The sequence below is a fragment of the Musca domestica genome, unplaced genomic scaffold (assembly GCF_030504385.1).
Source record: "Musca domestica strain aabys unplaced genomic scaffold, Musca_domestica.polishedcontigs.V.1.1 33, whole genome shotgun sequence".
NCBI lineage: Eukaryota > Metazoa > Arthropoda > Insecta > Diptera > Muscidae > Musca > Musca domestica.
The window spans coordinates 2,156,672-2,177,182 of NW_026712312.1; the positions used below are offsets into that span (position 1 = coordinate 2,156,672).

At 36.6% G+C, this 20,511-nt stretch overlaps 1 protein-coding gene across 1 annotated transcript; it reads right to left on the reverse strand.

Moving 5' to 3' along the window:
* Positions 1–4,489: 4,489 nt before the first annotated feature.
* On the reverse strand, positions 4,490–16,563 carry LOC101895135 (uncharacterized). The gene is made up of 4 exons (XM_005180918.4): positions 16,003–16,563; positions 4,947–5,054; positions 4,708–4,877; positions 4,490–4,638 (listed from the first exon to the last, which is right to left on the reverse strand). The coding sequence occupies exons 1-4, from the start codon at positions 16,145–16,147 to the stop codon at positions 4,546–4,548; spliced, it is 516 nt and encodes a 171-aa protein (XP_005180975.2). The 5' UTR covers positions 16,148–16,563; the 3' UTR covers positions 4,490–4,545.
* Between the last annotated feature and the right edge of the window lie 3,948 nt (positions 16,564–20,511).

Sequence of the window (20,511 nt, forward strand, 5' to 3'; positions counted from 1 at the left end):
TGTCATGTGAACACACGCACTCACTCACAGCTGCTTATTGGGGGGTATTGCCGCCAATGCTTGCTTGGAGTGTTCGCAATGCCAGCATATGGCCTGTGTAGGCCCCCGGTGTGTGTGTGTGTCTGTGCCTGCATGTATACATGCGTGTGTGTGCGAGTTTGTTTCATTTGTTATTTTAAGGATTATTACACTTAATTAAAACTGTTAGGCTTGTTTTGTTGTCACTTTTGTTTTCCGTTTTCTGTTTGTGTTTTTTTTTTTTCTGTTTTTTTTTTTTATTATTTGACACTTCAAACCTCTGAGCTTCCTTGCAATTGCAACGTGGAGTAGTTAGTGAAAGAATGAATCAACGACTGAATGAACAGGGGACTAGAAATGGGGTGGCGGCAGAGATGTGGTCTTTAGTTTCTTGTGTTTGTTGTTGTTGTTTTGTGTGGCACTACTTCTACTTCGAAGAGACCTCAACATTCGCACCCACAACTTAAGTGTCGGTGTCTGTCTGTGTCACACATGATGTTTGTTTATGTCTGTCAGTGTGTCTGTCTGTCTGTCCGTTTGTAAGTTGATGTTGCTGTTGTTTCTGCTGCTTGGTTGGATACACGTATAACCCCCTCAGAGCTTTTCTTTGGTCTCAATGGCCCGATAGTGTGTCTCTCTCTCTTAAGAAAAAATCAATAAATTGCGTTCAATTTAAATGTGTTCTATGCAAATTTACGACAAGAAGAAAACCCGCCGTAACACTGCTACGCTGAACGGCAACGCACCGCACCGCACCGCACCGCACCGCACCTTCCCGCCACCACCATGACGAACCGCACTTCATGGCACTGCATCATCATCATCGCCTCCGCCACCGACATCAACAACAACAATCGTTAAAAGGCATTACACATTTGTTTTGTTGTTCCTGTTGTTGTTGTTGTTTTTTTTTTTTTTTGAAAACTGAAACGTTTTATTTTGTTGCAAATTTGTTGTTGTTGTTCCTTTACGAATTATTTTTGATTTACAGCAATGCAAAAGTGTTTTGTTGCAAATTCAATGGTCGATTTCGCTTCGTATTTCTTCAGAGCTTGAAATGCGTGCCTGAACAAAATCACTGAGTGTTAAATGGATGTGAGAGTGGGTAAATGTGTGTGTGCGTGTGTTCTATATAAGAAACCTCTTCTTGTTGTTCTTCTTCGGTTTTGCCGCAATTAGATCGCCACTTCTTTAATTTATTGTTATTGTGTGGTGCTACTCTTTTTTTTTTTTCTTTTTTGAGGCGGTTTGTTTATCTTTTTTATTTTTGTTTTTGTGTGTTCTACTTGTTGTCCCGATGTCCGTTTATTTCGTACACTTTCGTGGCCGCTGTTTTCTTCTTCTTCTTCCACCTTTTTCACTTTTTTGTGTTATGTATGCAACCAACCCGTTCGTTAAAACACGACCAATTTGTTGCTCCTGCGAAAACAAACTGATCGATCGTAATTTTCAAAACAAGCACTATTGCTGTTGCTGTCAACAGTTTCGCAGTTGGCGTCGACGCAAAGCCGAGACGACGCAGCAACACACAATGCATGGCAAAATATAAAGGCAAGCACAACACAACACAGCAAACACACACGCACACACCATAACTCAACTGAGTAGTTGGCGCTCTGCTAACGACATCGCCTTACATGTGTGTAATGAGTGTGCTCTGAGTGTGTTTGCCTTCTTGTTGTGTTTTGTTTTCGTTTTTTGGGGAGCCCTCACATGGTTTGTTGTTGTTGCTGCTATCGAATTGCTGTTGCTTCTCATTGCCGTCGTTGACTTCGTTGATTGTTGCTGCTGTCGTTTCGATTGCCGACTGCTGTCTTGTGTGGGGGTTCTTCTTCGCTTCTTCTGTTGTGTTTATGTTTTGGGAAAATGTTAACAGAGCAGTGCTTAACTCCACTCTTAGAAGTGTTGTGGGTGCGTATATGAGCTTGTGTGTGTTAATGTATGGGAATTATTGTTGTGGCTAAATGTTAACTTACAGTGGTGGTGCTGTGCCTGCGATAAATAAACGGTTTAAATTCAAATTGAATTTTAAAAAAGGAAATTGTTTAAAATAAAATTTATTTTTTATTTAATAAAGGGAGGTTTTTTAAAAGGGTGACAGTTAAGTAAAAAAGCACATCAAATGAATTGCTGGTACATCCATAAAATTTAATGTCTGTAAATTATTCGAAGCAAATATTGACCGCGACTGTTCCTCATATTGGCCACCACGCATTTCGGCCGCTGTTTCACGAATTAATACTGATAACAAGTAAATAGTATCTGTGGGGATTTTCGACAGATGTATACCCCCAGCCTTGTGTTATGATTATTCAAACTGTTAATCCTTCCGAAGCAGTAGGCCAATATTGACCAATTCATAACTGACCTAAGGCTGATATAAATATTACAACGTGCCAGATTTCGACCACAGGGTGCGATAAAAAAAACTGCAACATAGTCAAACGCGATAATTTTTAATTTTTTTCTAATTTTAATGAACGAAAGCAAAAATGTCGGAATTAGCATCAAATTTTAGAATAAGTTTAGATTTGTTCGAATTGGTCATCTTTGGCACGAATAATGGCCTTCAAACGGTCAAAGAAACCGTCACACGCTGACCGAATGTTGCTCTGCGGTATTTTGGCCTATTCCGGGCGAAGCGCTTGCTTGAGGTGATCGACACTTTGGCAATTTGTAGTGTCAATCTTGCTTTCCAAAATACTCCAGACACAATAGTCCAACGGATTGGTATCTGGATATTTTGGTAGCCATTATGCGCTGGAAATGAAGCGAGGAACCTTATTTTGTAACCCTTCTTGGGTGGCGCGTGCTGAGTGCGATGGTACTGAGTCCTGTTAGAATTTCCAAGGTCTGCGGCCAAAATTTGTGCATGCCCAAGGCTTTAATACACCTTCCAGAATATTTTTGCGATAATAGTCGGTATTTATTCTAATGTCACTGTCGATTAATAAGTGCGGAGAGCGACCATTGGCTGTTATGGCGGCCCACACCATCACCATGGCCGGTGCTTGAGTTCTGGTGGCCAACCGAAGGTGCACATTTTCAGCTAACCTCTTTGGCATCATTTTGTTTTTTTTACAAACTGCTGGACAACGAATGTTATCTCATCGGAGAAAACCAAATTCGGCCTTTCACCACTTTCGGCCAAGCGAAGCAACTATTTAGCTCTTTTGAGTCTATTTTCTTTCTGTTGCGGTGTAAGTTCTTGCACTTTTTGGAATTTCAATGGCTTTGAGCTCGGGCATTTTTCAATATTTGCCGAATGGAATATTGCGATATGTTCAGCTCACGAGCCATTTTTCGGGTTTCGATCAAGTCGCTTGTTTACTTTTCGAACCATTTTCTGCTGATGTTGCTGTTTTATTCCGTCCACTTCCTTGGCGTCGGGCTACGCTACCAGTATCACAATATAAATCTTATTTCCGAATTTCAGGATTCCAACTTTACCGGATCTCCCAAAATTTAAATTGTACCAAATTTAGTACCATTTAGTACGAATTTCCAAAACTTCGTACATATCTCAGTCCTACAATGCCAGAGTAATCCAATTTCTATCGGTTCACCCACATCAAGATTGTACCAAATTTAGTACCATTTTGTACGTTTCGGTCACATAAGAACAAATTTCGAAAACTACCTCCATACCGCAATCCTACTCTCCGTCACTAGTGTTAATTTCAAATTCAGGATTCCAGCTCCAACAGTTCCTCCAAAATTCGAATTGCGCCAAATTTAGTACAATTTAGTACTTATTGAGCACATATGTACAAATTTCGAAAACTTCCTCAATATCCCAATCTTACACTCCACCAGAAATGGTAATTTCAAATTTCAGAATTCCAGCTACATCCGTTCCTTCAAATTCAAATTGTACCAAAAATTAGTACCGTTTAGTACTTTTCGTATACATGGGTACACACTTCCAAAACTACCTCCTTACATCAAATCTACTCCTCAACTTTGATTACCATTCCGAATTTCAAGTTTTTAGCTCTAACTGTTCAAATGACATGAAATGGTACCAAATATAGTAAAATTTAGTACTCTTGGTACACTTATAGTGAGAATTTCTAAAAACCCTTTGACACATCTATCCTGCACTGTCTCAGTGAGCTTCATTCCAAATTTAAGAGTTCTAGCACTATTGCTTCCTCAAATACAAAGGGTATCATATATAGTACCTTTCAATACTTTTCGTACCATTCTAGTACGAATTTACAAAAACCCAGCTTTATCTGACCTCTTCGGACCAAGAGTGACCTTTACCCAAAATTTCAAGATTCTAATTTCAGCCGTTTCGCCTGGATGTTGATTCTCACCCAGTCAGTTAGTTATTTCACTCCCTCTCATATAAATAGACCCTCAGTAGCCATAGCCCTGAGGGAGTAAAAACTTTGTCAAAACAGACAGTTAAAGATCTACAGATTTTGTATTATGTGCATATATAGAGACCTCCCTTTATCCCGCTCTGAAAAAATAACCATTTTATTTTGATATGCTTAAACAGTTTTTTTTTTTTCTCTTTTATTGCGGCAACTCTATGTAAACGGGGACTTTGAAACAGATGACATCCTGATTGTATTCATTGACAGCCTGCCACATCATGGTACCGCGGACCTGCAATAACAAATACAAATAAATTATTATTTCAGCAATTGTAACCAACCAAGAAGGTGCTTAACATACCATCGGTAGGGTATTGTTGACATGGACAACGGCATAATACGTCTTGCCATCCGTTTCATTGGAAATGCATTCATGATCTCCATCGCAAGGGTCAGGGCTGATGTTGGCGTAGGTTTTAATGGCATTAAATATCCAATGGACTTCATGTTTCAGATATGTGGTGTTGGTTCCTAAAGCAGAACAAGAAAATAACATTTGGAGTCAATGGAGATATTTCACTTATGAGGAGAGCCACTTACCATCGTCATCGAATAGAACATTCACCTGCACCGTGGATCCACGATACATGACACATGGTATTGTATTGCAGCTGGATATGCTTAAATACAATATCAAATAACGGGAACCTGCAAAAAATAAATATTATTATTTTATTTATATTTATACTTATACTTATACTTATACTTATACTTATACGTATACTTATACTTATACTTATACTTATACTTATACTTATACTTATACTTATACTATACTTTATACTTATACTTATACTTATACGTAATCTTATACTTAGACTTATACTTATACTTATACGTATACTATACTTATACTTATACTTATACTTATACTTATACTTATACTTATACTTACTACTTATACGTATACTTAACTTATACTTATACTTATACTTATACTTATACTTATACTTATACTTACGTACTTATACTTATACTTATACTTATACTTATCTTATACTTATACTTATACTTTACTTAGTACATTATACTTATACTTATTACTTATACTTATACTTATACTTATACTTATACTTATACTTATACGTATACTTATACTTATACTTATACTTATCTTATACTTATACTTATACTTATACTTATACTTATACTTATACTTATACTTATCTTATACTTATACTTATACTTATTACTTATACTTATACTTATACTTATACTTATACTTATACTTATTACTTATACTTATACTTATACTTATACTTATACTTATACTTATACTTATACTTATACTTATACTTATACTTATACTTATACTTATACTTATACTTATACTTATACTTATACTATACTTATACTTACTTATACTTATACTTATACTTATACTTATACTTATACTTATACTTATACTTATACTTATACTTATACTTATACTTATACTTATACTTACTTATACTTATACTTATACTTATACTTATACTTATACTTATACTTATACTTATACTTATACTTATACTTATACTTATACTTATACTTATACTTATACTTATACTTATACTTATATACTTATACTTATACTTATACTTATACTTATACTTATACTTATACTTATACTTATACTTATACTTATACTTATACTTATACTTATACTTATACTTATACTTATACTTATACTTATACTTATACTTATACTTATACTTATACTTATACTTATACTTATACTTATACTTATACTTATACTTATACTTATACTTATATTATACTTATACTTATACTTATACTTATACTTATACTTATACTTATACTTAACTTATACTTATACTTATACTTATACTTATACTTATACTTATACTTATACTTAGACTTATACTTATACTATACTTATACTTATACTTATACTTATACTTATACTTATACTTATACTTATACTTATACTTATACTTATACTTATACTTATATATACTTATACTTATACTTATACTTATACTTGTACTTGTACTTGTACTTGTACTTGTACTTGTACTTGTACTTGTACTTGTACTTGTACTTATACTTATACTTATTTAGTACCTTTCAGTACTTTTTATTGATCATCTCTATTAAATTTTAAGCAATGAGTTGTAACTTTTAATGTCACAACCCCACGATCTTATCTCCGACAAATGTAACACTTGTCACCTAATAACCTCAAAAATTAAAACAAACAAAAAACACAACGGAAGTTTTCCACTTGAAAATTTTACGTTTCAACATTTTGGCATTTACAAGACTCATTAATTACTCCGGGGTATTAATTGATACTTGTGACTGTCACAGACATATTTCAAATATTTACGATAAAGAAAAATTACAAAATTAAAATCCAGGGTAGACAGATAGATAGATAACTTTTTGAGATATTTTTCGTGACTCACAATCGGTGAATAAACTCTTGACAATATTGAAAATATTAAATTACGATTTAATACCTTATTTCAATTTCAAATCACATATAGATTTACATTATGTTGATTAGTTTTTATTTAATTTATTTTTATTTTAATATTTTTTCTGATCACCACGGCAAGTCATTGATCTATTGGCCCAATTTGTGACTTTGCAATAATTTACATTTCCAAAATATTTTTCATGCTGTCCATTTTCTTTCGTTGGATACGGATGTTTGTTTAATACGACCTCTTAGTTTTCTAAGTTTTCCAAATTTCCTTTAATTATATTTGGCACGTACAGATTTGGGCATTTATTTACTTTTCACAAAAAAAATTAACATTAATATCTTTGGTTACAGAAATTGAATACAAAACACGAGTTTTAGAATCCTATACAAAAAGTGCGTGTGTACGTCTGGAATGTGTAAAGCAACACATAGGCATAACAGACATATGAGCTCTAATATTCGAAACAAGCAGATAGACATAAAATTAATATATCGGCCGTGTGAAAAATGTTGAAACCTCTTAGAAAAATCAAAGAGATTTTTTTTTGAAGTGCTACAGAACCGAGTATTGTAAATAAAATCCACTTGAAATCTCCCACACCTCAATTTGGCTGTAACACTGTGTAATTTTTAGACAATTTGCAGAAAATCGGAAAAAATCAAAATTCCTCAAATTTGTATGGGTATAAGTATAAGTGGAATATTTCATTTAAGAATTGAAATATGTATATGTGTATCTAGAACCTCAAAGGACACGGTTTAAAGCCATAGCCATAGCACAGATTTTCTCGTTTTCACTCAGGGATTGCTCGAAGAGTGGTAGTCCTTTACGAGAGAGAGAACCAAATCGCTGAAGGTGGAGAGAGAGAGATAATACAATAACGGTATGACAAAAACTAAAAGAGAGCTCGGCAAAAGAGCCAAATCGCTGAAGGTGGAGAGAGAGGGATAATTCAACAACGGTATGACAAAAACTAAAAGAGTACTCGGCAAGAGAGCCAAAACGCTGAAGGTGGAGAGAGAGGGATAATACAACAAGGGTATGACAAAAAATAAAAGCAAGAGTAAAATCTGCTCGATGTCGTACGAATCTTGCTCCCACTCAAAACACGAGGAAAACATGCTCACTTCCATTCAAGTGACATCGAAAAATTGGGTTTACTCGTTTTTTTTCCGAGTTACAAGAGCGTTTCCGCTCGAATTTCAGTGAGTTTCACTCTTTGTACAAATTCAAGAGAGTTTTTGCGGAGGTCTGGTCATAGCTAAATGAATTTCTAGTTGATAAAGCTTAAGGTTCCATTTTGTATAGAATTCTAGATTTGTAGAAATGTTATCTCCTTGTGGAGGATGTTACAAAAAAAAATGGACCGGGGATTAAAATTTCGAATCTTTGTGACAGGGAACCAGAAGAAGGGCAAGTATACAGGGTGAGATAAAAAAGCTGCAACAAAGTCAAACGCCATAATTTTTACATTTTTTTTTTTAATTTTTATTGAATCAAACCAAAAAATGTCGGAAATAGCATCACATTTTAGAATAAGTTTAGATTTGTTCGAATTGGCCAGCTTTGGCACGAATTATGGCCTTCAAACGGCCAATGAAACCGACACACGCTGCCCGAATGCTGCTCTGCGGTCTTTTGGCCCATTCCCGGCGAAGCGCTTGCTTGAGGTGATCGACACTTTGGTATTTTTTAGTGTCAACCTTGCATTCCAAAATACTCCAGACACAGTAGTCCAACGGATTGGTATCCGGAGATTTAGGTGGTCATTTGGTGGCACTGGAAATGAAGTGAGGAACCTCATTTTGTAGCCATTCTGGGTGGCGAGTGCTGAGTGCGATGTCGCTGAGTCCTGTTGGAATGTCCAAGGTCTCCGGCCAAAATGTTTGCGTGCCCAAGGCTTTTATACACTCTCCAGAATATTTTCGCGATAATATTCGGCATTTATTCTTGATCAGCATAAAATTCTATGTCGATTTAGCGATGTCCATCCGTCTGTTCGTCTGTGGAAATCACTCTAGCTTCCGAACGAATTGAAGTAGATTTATACAATTTTGCTCAAATGTATTTTATGTCTGCAGGACTTTTGGTATGGAAAATGGGCCATGTAGGTCCACGATTTGGTATAGCTCCCATATAACTGTACCACCCGATATTCGGTTGATTTTTTAGCGATTTGATGATTTTAGCGAATTGTTTTAAATTTGGTATTTGAAGTTCGTAATGGATACTACAGCCTACGAGAGAAAATTGTCTGTGCAGGTCCACGTCTTCGTATAGCCCCCATATAACTGTACCTCCCGATATTCGGTATTTTAATGATTTTAGGGTCATTTTCCCCCGGAATTGTTTCAAATTTGATATTTGAAGTTCGTAATGGATTCTACAGCCTACGACAGAAAATTGTCTGTGCAGGTTCACCTCTTCGTAGAGCCCCCATAGAACGGTACCTCCCGATATTCGTTATTTTGATTTTATCGACATTATAACCGATTTTTTAAGTTTCGTATTTGAATATTGTAATGGCTTATGACAAGTGTTACCTACGCAGGTTCATGTCGTCGTATAGACCCTAATATAATAGCTACATTCGGTATTTTTAAGATTTTAACAGATTTTTTAACGGATTTTATTGTTTTTGAGAATTGCCAAAATCGTTTCAAATGGTGGAGGGTACTCAACGTTCGGCCCTGCCGAACTTGCTGCTTTTTTACTTCTTTTATTAAAATATACTAATTTGTAAAATTTGCATCAAATATAATATGAGTAATTCCTTCATATGACCAGATCGATATTGAGCATCCCTTAAGAGGCACTTTTCAACTTATCCACCAAATTCATCTTTAAAATAAAACTTTGCGATTTTTTGAAAGTTCCCCTTAATCTAAAAATTACTGACCTTTCTAAAAAAAAACCTCTCAAATTACGTAGCAAAATAAAAATAGTTATAGCCTAATTTTAAAAGTCATAAAAAACTAATCAACTCTCATTCTGTCTACGCCCAAAATGCTGTGATTTATATTCAGCAGTTGGCTTTTATTGTTGCCTGAAAAAAAAATTTGTTGCGTCTCAGTTTTTTTTCGAGAATTTAAATCAATTCCAAACAAAAACAAAACCCTGCAAATATTTCAAAAATGGCAAATGATAAGCATTGACTCCCTCTCTCTCGCTCTCGCTCTCCCTCTCTTTGTACTCCCTAAACATAAATGAAATATTTGCTCTGATTAGTAGTGGAATATTCACACAGAAAAATAAACCAAGTCACAAATAAGGGGCCAAATACTTGGACATTTTTCGAATAGTCATTGAAGTCCACAAACAATAATCATATCTGGATATTTTGTCGGAACGCCAATTACACACACCCCCTCACCACTTTCTCTTTGATTTTTATTGGTGGGTATTTTCGTGATTTCATAGCTGTTCTTTTTTTCAAGAGTGGAGTGACTTTGATTTATAACCGGCGATGACTAAATCCTCAATTGACAGCTGGCTAATCAAACGTTACCGAGCGTAGATAGCGTTCAGTTTTCCCACAATCGTAAAAAAAGTCACACGGCTTGGCGGAGTACTGTCACGGTTTATCTACTAAGTCGATAATAAAAATTCTAGTTCAACTACTTCTAGTTTTATTTTACGTACAAATTGTGAGGGGAATTTTGTCTTAAAAAAAGAAGAAGCAAACAATGACAACAACAGCAATAGATTAGGAATTTGGAAAAAAAGTGCAATTTTAAGTGCAAGTAGCTATTGTATCCGCTCAAGGACATTTTTCAGAAAGGTGAACTTGATATGGTTTAAATGTTATCAAAACTTTGTAGCGTTGTAGCCAATACAGTCTATCTTCAAATTAGATCGCAGTTTGATAGGAAAAGAAAGAAGAGCGAAATGTGGACCAAAAAGAGACACAAAGGTTAAAAAGAAGTTGGCAGGAATAGTCTATCTTTCAGAATGGATCATTGCTTGATGTAAACCAAAAACGATATAAGATATACGGTTTTTATATTCGATCGAATCCGAAATATTCGATCGAATTTTTACAAACAGTGAAACTCACTCGGTTTCGAGTGGGAGCGCCACTGGGAGCAGGAAAAATATAGAGCAAACTCAATTTTGGATGTAGCTCGAATAGGAGTGAGCATTTTTTTTCACGTTTTAGAGTGGCAGCAAAATTCGTCCGAAATCGAGCAGATTCTCCTCTTGCCAAACACTCTTTTAGTTGTTGCCATGTCGTTGTGGTATTTCCATGTATCTGCTTTTTTTCTGTACACGATCACATCCCTCCTCCCCCTTATTCGCCCTTCTTCACCCTTCTATTTTCCCCTCTTCTCACCCTTCTACCATCCTTTCTTCCCCATCCTCTCTTCTGTCTCTTCTTCAATCCTTTCTTCCCCTTCTTCTCCCATCCTTTCTTCTGCCTCTTCTCCAATTCTTTCTTTTGCCTCTTCTCCCATCCTTTCTTCCCCCTCTTCCTCCATCCTTTCGTCTGCCTCTTCTCCCATCCTTTCGTCTGCCTCTTCTCCCATCCTTTCTTCTGCCTCTTCTTCCATCCTTTCTTCCCCTCTTCTCCCATCCTTTCTTCTGCCTCTTCTCCAATCCTTTCTTTAGCCTCTTCTCCCATCCTTTCTTCCCCTCTTCTCCCATCCTTTCTTCCCCCTCTTCCCCCATCCTTCTATCTGCCTCTTCTCCAATCCTTTCTTCTGCCTCTTCTCCCATCCTTTCTTCCCACTCTTCCCCATCATTTCTTCCCCCTCTTCCTCCATCATTTCTTCCCCCATCCTTTCATATGCCTCTTCTCCAATCCTTTCATCTGCCTCTTCTCCAATCCTTTCATCTGCCTCTTCTCCAATCCTTTCGTCTGCCTCTTCTCCCATCCTTTATTCTGCCTCTTCTTCAATCCTTTCTTCTACCTTTTCTTCAATCCTTTCTTCTACCTCTTCTTCAATCCTTTCTTCTACCTCTTCTTCAATCCTTTCTTCCATCTATTCTTCCCCCTCTTCTCCCATCTATTCTCCCCCCTCTTCTCCCATCCATTCTTCCCCCTTTTCTCCCATCCATTCTTCCCCCTTTTCTCCCATCCATTCTTCCCCTTCTTCCTCTATTCTTCCCCCTCTTCCCACTATTCTTCCCCCTCTTCCCACTATTCTTCCCCCTCTTCTCCCATCTATAATTCCCCCTCTTCTACCCTCTATTCTTCCCCCTCTTCTACTCTCTCTTCTTTCTTCTTCTCCCTATCTTCTTCATTTTTCTCCCCTTTTCTTCCTTCGTCTCCCCTCTCTGCCTCCTTGCTCTCCCCTCTTCTTCCTTCTTCCCCCCCCCTTCTTATCCTCTCTTCGCTCTTCTACTATACTCCCCCCATCTTCTGCAGTTCACAGCAACACGGTTTTCTATTACACATACGCACACACAATGACTCGGAAGCGCAAAACTAAAGAGTGACGGGTAGACTCCGTAAAAATCTTTCACTCTTCGAGCAATCCTGCTCGCGAACAAGTTTCACTCCCCAGTGAAAACGATCAAATCTGTACAATAATTGTTATATCCTCAGTCTTAGGGCTACGATTTTAGATACCGTGTCTCCTTGGATGGAATCGATATCAGGAGTCGATTTAGCCATGTCTATTCGTCTGACTTTCTGTAGGAATCATCCGATTTTCATATCGCAATTTTTTCGTCAAACATAAATCGACTATAAATTTGATTAATTTTCGAATTTGACATTTTGAAATGGAGTGTTTCGAATGATAAATAGAGTGATTCAAATATTGGAAATAAAAAATTCAAAGGATAAAGATTCAAATGGAACATTTCATATTAAAAAGGAAAATATTTATTTTTTATTTTTATTTGATTGAATTTTTTCAAATTTCAAATTCATTCTTTTAGTCGAGAGTTTACCCCTACTTCTTGAGAAAATGTTTGATTTGCTACCACTTTTTCTCTTCCTCTATACTATCAGTCTCAGTCCCGCTCCTAAATTTTATTTGTATTTCTCGTTTAGAATTACTAGTCATCGAAACGAACAATAATTGTTGTTGAAAACGTCTTCAATTCGACTACAGGCAATTTTTGATTATCGTTTTTTTTTCAGAATTTATTGGAGGGGTTTGAGCGTATACTTCATGGTATGGCGAACATAAATTATACGCCATGGGGTGCGTCATTCACATGACTGTGAGTGTATATTACGAAGACGAACAAGAAGCCAAGTGGAATATTTAAATACATTGTTGATATATAACACTGAGCGACAAAATTCAATTTTTCCAAAAATTTTAGGAAAAATCAATCTTTGCTTTATTTTTCCGCGCACAATGGTCACAAAAATCTCCGGATACCAATCCATTGGACCATTGTGTCTGGAGTATTTTGGAAAGCAAGGTTGGCACTAAAAAATACCAAAGTATGGATTACCTCAAGCAAGCGCTTCGCCGGAAATGGGCCAAAATATCGCAGATCAACATTCGGGTAGCGTGTGAAGGTTTCATTGAACGTTTGAAGGCCATAATTCGTGCCAAAGGTGACCAATTCGAACAAATCTAAACTAATTCTAAAATTTGATATTTCCGATATTTTTTGCTTTCATTCATTGGTTTTTTTTTCTGATTTTAGCCACATTTTTAACCGGAATTGTTTCAAATTTCGTATATGCACTTCGTAATGGGTACTACAGCCTATGACAGAAAATTGCTTATGCCAGTTCAGATCGTCCTATAAACCCCATATAACTCTACCTCCCTATTTTCGATGTACGGAACTGTTTCAAATTTGGGATTTGAAGTTCGTATTGGATATTACAACCTATGACAGAAAATTGTCCATGTAGGTCCAGGTCTTCGAATTGCCTCCATATAACAGTACCTCCCGATATTCGGAATTTTGATTACTTTAGGGACATTTTTCACCAAATTTGTTTCAAATTTCGTATTTGCACTTCGTAACGGACACTACAGCCTGTGCCAGAAAATTGCTTGTGCATGTCCTGGTCTTCGTATAGCCCCCATATATCAGTACCTCCTTATATTTCGTATTTTGATGATTTTGGCTACATTATTCACCGTAATGGTTTTAAATTTGGTATTTGAAGTTTGTAATGGATACTACAGCCTATGACAGAAAATTGTATATGCAGGTCCACGTCTTCGTATAGTTCTCATATAACGGTACCTAACGATATTCGGTATTTTGTCGATTTTAGGTGCAACATTTACCAAAATTGTTTGATATTTCGTATTTAAAGTTCGTTATGGGAACTACAGTCTATGACAAAATATTGTCCTTGAAGGTTAAGGTCTTCGCATAGCCCCCATATAACAGTACCTCCCTATATTTGCTATTTGGATGATTTAAGCGACATTTTCACCGGAATTCTTTCAAATTTCGCATTTGAACTTCGCAACGGACACTACAGCCTGTGACAGAAAATTACTTATGTCGGTTCAGATCTTCCTATGGCCCCCATATAACTTTACCTCCCTATTTTCTACATTTTGACTGATTTTAGGTACAATATTCACCGGAATTGTTTGATATTTTGCATTTGAACTTCATAATAGGTACTACAACCTGTGACAGAAAATTGCTTATGCCGGTTCAGATCTTCCTATAGCCCCCATATAACTTTACCTCCCTGTTTTCGGCATTTTGACTAATATTATGTACAATATTCACCGGATTGGTTTCATATTTCGTATTTCAAGTTCCTAACGGGAACTACAGCCTGTGACAGAAAATTGTCTATGCAGGTCCAGGTCTTCCCATAGCCCCCATATAACAATACCTCCCTATATGCGGTATTTTGCTAATGTTAACAACATTATTCACCGAAATTGTTTCAAATTTGGTATTTGAAGTTCGTAATGGATACTAAAGCCTGTGAAAGAAAATTGTCTATGCAGGTCCACGTATAGTTCTCATATAACGGTACCTAACGATATTCGATATTTTGACGATTTTAGGTGCAACATTTACCAAAATTGTTTGAAATTTCGTATTTATAGTTCGTTATGGGAACTACAGTCTATGACAAAATATTGCACTTGCTTAGGGTTCAGATCTTCGCATAGCCCCCATGTAACGGTTCCTCCCTATGCTCGGTATTTTGACGATTTTAGGTCCCATATTCACCAGATTTTTTCCATGATTCGTATTTGAATATTGTAATGACCTAGGACAAAAGTTGCCTATGCAGGTCCACGTCTTCGAATAGACCCCAAACGGCTATATTCGGAATTTTTATTTTAACATAATTTTTAACAAATTTTAGTTTTTTTTTTTTTTTTTTTTTTTTTGAAAATTTCCAAAATCGTTCCAAATGGTGGAGGATATTCAAAATTCGTCCCGGCCGAACTTACTGCTTTTTTACTTGTTATTTTTTTATAATAAGGAATTAATTAAAAATGTCGATTCGATGTTCTCAGATAGAGAAACTTCGGTACGAGTTGCGGAGTATTTTATTTATTTATTTTTTTTTTTGTCGAAAGTTATTTTATACTCCTACTGGACCCTTTGGACCATGGTCCAATAGGAGCATAAAATAAATTTCGCAAAAAAAAAAAAAAAAAAAAATACTCCGCAACTTGTACCGAAAGTTCTCTATATCTCATTTATTTGTATGAGTTATAATACGACCTAGCCGGCATGACATGCGACCAGAATTTCGGAAAATTCTGTTACTCTACACTTTGTATTTTTTTAATTACTGCCTTTTATCATTACCCAAATTTACGATAAAAAAAATCCACAAAATTCCCACGGCAGGGGGAAAAGAAATCAATCACCCGGCACTGATATTTATTATTTATTTTTAAATACAAAAATAACTCCTTCCCGAGATTGTGATCGTAACTAACACAAAACAACAATAAAAGCGAACACGAAAATATTTCAGCACAATAACAATTTGGTCAATAAAAAAAAGCAAGCAACGCAGCTATTTTTTTATTGCCAAGCAATTAATAATTTTAATGACTTTTGGCTACCAGACGACCAGCAAGCAAACAGTAACTCCCGGCTTATCAAAACCGAGGGGGATTTGATTTTTGATTTTTTTTTTAATTTTTTTTTTTTTTTTTAATGTTTACAAAACTAACAATAACAAATATTTATTTTCTTTTTTATTTTGAAATTGATAGTTTCGATATTTTGCTTTCGCAACTTACCACAATCTTCAAAGGGCAATGAGCGGGACATTAAATATCTCTTGTAGACGCTATCGGCGTATCGGCTTATAGTTCCGGCCAATACCAGGTTGAAACTCCAACAGAGAAGTAACAACAAAATGTTCAAATAATAAACGGCTTTCATGCTCGTCAGGGTTGGTGGCGATGATGGTTAGCTTTCATAAAGACTTGTCCGGCAAATCCGTGCTGTGGCGTTGGAAGTTTTCAAATTTATAGGGGAATCTCTTTTTCTATTTGTTTTTTTGTTTTTTTTTTTTGTTATACAAAACAATTGATTAGAGCAACAGCTGATTTATGAATTCTTTAAATTTCCGCTGGTATTTATTTTTTATTTTTTTTTCAAATATTTTATTTTTCTTTTCTTTTTTTGGACTTGTATTTAAACAACTTTGCAAATAATTGAATGCCAATCTTTTTTTGTTTTGTTCAACGTATTTTTTTCGTTCTTCGTTTGCTTCTTCTTCTTCTTTCTTTTTAAATATAGAAATACTGCGCTACTTAACCAGAATGGTCGCGAATCAATTGGCTTAACATTCAATACTGATATGGCCCAAAAAAGAAACAAATGCTTCGGGTGGCTTATTGGGCTAAGGGGACCAATACCCCACCCTCCATACCCACCCCTTTATAGATTTAGTACAGAGTTTTTGTTTTTTTTTTTTTGTTTTGCTGCCGAACGAAGCTATGTCATTTAGTCGCGTGGTATCACACGACGTCACCATTTCCCCCTAATCGCCCCCCAAACACTGATTGGCAGATTTTGTTGTTTTCCCTGGAATGTCTCGAGTTCGGTCACAGCTTTTGTTTACTTACCTAACACCCCCCCCCCCCTTGCCGTCTTATCGTCGCTATTCCCACCTCTATTTCTAACTGACTCTTCCATCATTTGACTTTATTGATAACCAACAGCCACTTAAGTACCTCCGCCATTCTGCCGAAAGATACCGCCGAACCTCAGCGACATGATCAATTATAAAATTGCATTTGTTGTCCAAAGTCACGCAAAACATCCATCTATCCTTCGTGATTTAAAACAAAAAAAAAATGGTGTGTGTTATTTTGGAAAATTTTTGCACCTAATACCGCCGGTCAGGTAGCCACTAATTTTGGGTGCTTAGTCAATGTGTCGCCGGCAATAACATGCCGAATAAAATATGGGCTGAAAAATTGTGGGCCAAAAGAAATTGCAAATAGAAAAAAGAATGAGTAAAAAAGCTTTAAAATCGGCCGGGCCGAACTTTGAATATCCTCCACCATTTGGAACGAATTTGGGAATTTTCAAAAAAAAAAAAAAAAAAAAATTCGTTAAAAATTCTGTTAAAATCTTAAAAATAACCAATGTAGCCGTTATATTGGGATCTATACGACGACGTGGACCTGCATAGGCAACTTCTGTCATAAGCCATTACAATATTTAAATGCGAAACTTGAAAAAATGTCGGTACCATTATATGGAAGGAGATACAATTATATGGGGGCTATAAGAAGACGAGGACCTGCAGAGACACTTTTTTGTCATACTTTCTAGTACCCATTATGAACTTCGATTGCGAAAAATTGAAAGAGTTCTGGTGCATAATACCGCTAAAATTATCGAAATACCGAATATCGGGAGGTATCGTTATATGGGGGCTATACGAAAACGTGGACCTGCACAGACAATTTTCTGTCTTAGGCTGAAGTATCAATTACGAACTTCGATTAAGAAATTTGAAACAATTCTGGTAAATAATACCGCTAAAATCATCAAAATACCTAATATCGGAAGGTACCACTATATGGGGGCTATAGCAAAACGTGGACCTGTACAGACAATTTTCTGTCTTAAGCTGAAGTATCAATTACGAACTTCGATTACCAATTTTGAAACAATTCCGGTGAATAATTCCGCTAAAATAATCAAAATACTGAATATCGGGAAATATTGTTATATGGGAGCTATACGAAGACGAGGACCTGCATAAACAATTTTCTGTCATAGGCTGTAGTACCCATTACGAGCTACAAATACCAAATTTGAAACAGTTCTGGTGAATAATTCCGCTAAAATAATCAAAATACTGAATATCGGGAAATATTGTTATATGGGAGCTATACGAAGACGGGGACTTGCACAGTCACTTTTTTGTCATAGGCCGTAGTGCCCATTACGAACTTCAAATGCGAAATTTGAAACAACTCTGGTGAATAAAACCGAATATCGGAAACTATCGTTATATGGGGGCTATACGAAGACGTGGACCTGCACAGACAATTTTCTGTCTTAGGCTGAAGTATCAATTACGAACTTCAAATACCAAATTTGAAACAGTTCTGGTGCATAATACCGCTAAAATCATCAAAATACTGAATATCGGGAGGTACCGTGGGTCTATACGAAGTCGTGGAACTGCACAGACAATTTTCTGTCTTAAGCTGAAGTATCAATTACGAACTTCGATTACCAATTTTGAAACAATTCCGGTGAATAATACCGCTAAAATGATTAAAATACCGAATATCGGGAGGCATCGTTATATGGGGGCTATACAAAAACGTGGACCGGCACAAACAATTTTCTGTCATAGGCTGAGGTATCCATTACGAACTTCAAGTAACGAAATTTGAAACAATTCTGTTGGATAATACCGCTAAAATTATTGAAATACCGAATATCGGGAGGTATCGTTATATGGGGTCTACACGAAGACGTGGACCTGCATAGACAATTTTCTGTCTTAGGCCGAAGTATAAATTACGAACTTCGATTACGAAATTTGAAACAATTCCGATGAATAATGTCGCTAAAATCGTCAAAATACCGAATATGGGGAGGTATCGTTATATGAGGTCTATAGGAAGGCGTAAACCTGCACATACAATTTTCTGCCATAGACTGCAGTATCCATTTTGAACTTCAAATACCAAATTTGAAATAATTCCGGTGAATAATGTCGCTAAAATCATCAAAATACCGAATATCGGGAGGAATATAGGGGCTATACGAAGACGTGGACCTGTACAGACAATTTTCTCCCTCATGCTGTAGCATCCATTACGAACTTCAAATACCAAATTTGAAACAATTCCGGTAAATAATGCGGCTTAAATCATCAAAATACCGAAAATCTGGAGGTATCGTTACATGGGGGCTATACGTAGACGTGGACAAAATCCTGCAGACATAATACATATTTGAGTAAAATTTTATCAACCTACTTCATTTCGTTCGGAAGCTAGAGTGATTTCCACGGACGGATAGACAGACGGACAAACTTAATATACCCTCCATACTGTGGTGGAAGGTATAAAAATGTCGGAAATAGCATCAAATTTTAGAATAAGTTTAGATTTGTTCGAAATGGTCATCTTTGGCATGAAAAATGGCCTTCAAACGGCCAATGAAACCGTCACAAGCTGCCCGAATGTTGCTCTGCGGTATTTTGGCCCATTCCCGGCAAAGCGCTTGCTTGAGGTGATCGACACTTTGGTATTTTTTAGTGCCAACCTTACTTTCCAAAATACTCCAGACACAATAGTCCAACGGATTGGTATCCGGAGATTTTGGTGGCCATTGTGCGCTGGAAATGATGCGGGGAACCTCATTTTGTAACCATTCTTGGGTGGCGTATGCTGAGGGCGATTGTGCTGAGTCCTGTTGGAATGTCCAAGGTCTGCGGCCAAAATGTTTGCGTGCCCAAGGCTTTAATACACCGTGGCATTTATTCTGATGCCACGGTCGATTTATACGAGCGGAGAGCGACCATCGGCTGTTATGGCGGCCCGGCACACACCATCACTATGGCCGGCGCTTGAGTTCTGGTGGCCAATCGTGCAAGGTGCACATTTCCAGCTTACCTCTTTGGCAAGAAAACACGATCATTTTGTGTGTTTACAAACTGCTGGACAACGAATGTTTTCTCATCGGAGCGGAGAAAACCAAATTCGGCAGTTCACCACTTTCGGCCAAGCGAAGCAACTTTTTAGCTCTTTTGAGTCTATTTTCTTTCTGTTGCGGTGTAAGTTCTTCCACTTTTTGGAATTTCAATGGCCTTGCCCCGACCTCATTTTCCAATATTTGCCGAATGGAATATTGCGATATGTGCAGCCATTTTCGGCCTCTGCGAAACATTTTCGAAACATTTCTGCTGATGTTGCTGTTTTCTTCCGCCCACTTCCTTGACGTCGGGCTACGCTACCACCAGTATCACGGTAACGAGCGATGGTACGAGACACAAAAGATTTATTCACATTTAAATGCTGGAGTGCTCTAACGATAGCCACTTGTGGTTCTCCAGTCTTCCTAGAATGGTGGAGGGTATAAAAACAACACTCTTCCAAGTTAGGACATTTACCGCAGTTAGAAAAAATCCATTTACGAGATTTCCGATTTTTGGACCAATAAAATCCCTATCAAAATTTGGCGGAAGTAAAATTTGGGGGATTTGGGCGGTGAGGAAAATCGGGGATCAAAACAGGGACTTCTATTGTAAATGAAAATAATTATTT

Excerpts from the sequence above, each read along its gene's own strand:
- LOC101895135 (XM_005180918.4), bottom strand. The coding sequence starts at position 16,147 with ATGAAAGCCGTTTATTATTTGAACATTTTGTTGTTACTTCTCTGTTGG. Across the intron at positions 4,878-4,946 it reads TGTTCTATTCGATGACGATG|GAACCAACACCACATATCTG; the intron begins GTAAGTGGCTCT and ends GTTCTGCTTTAG. Across the intron at positions 4,639-4,707 it reads TCAACAATACCCTACCGATG|GTCCGCGGTACCATGATGTG; the intron begins GTATGTTAAGCA and ends TTGTTATTGCAG.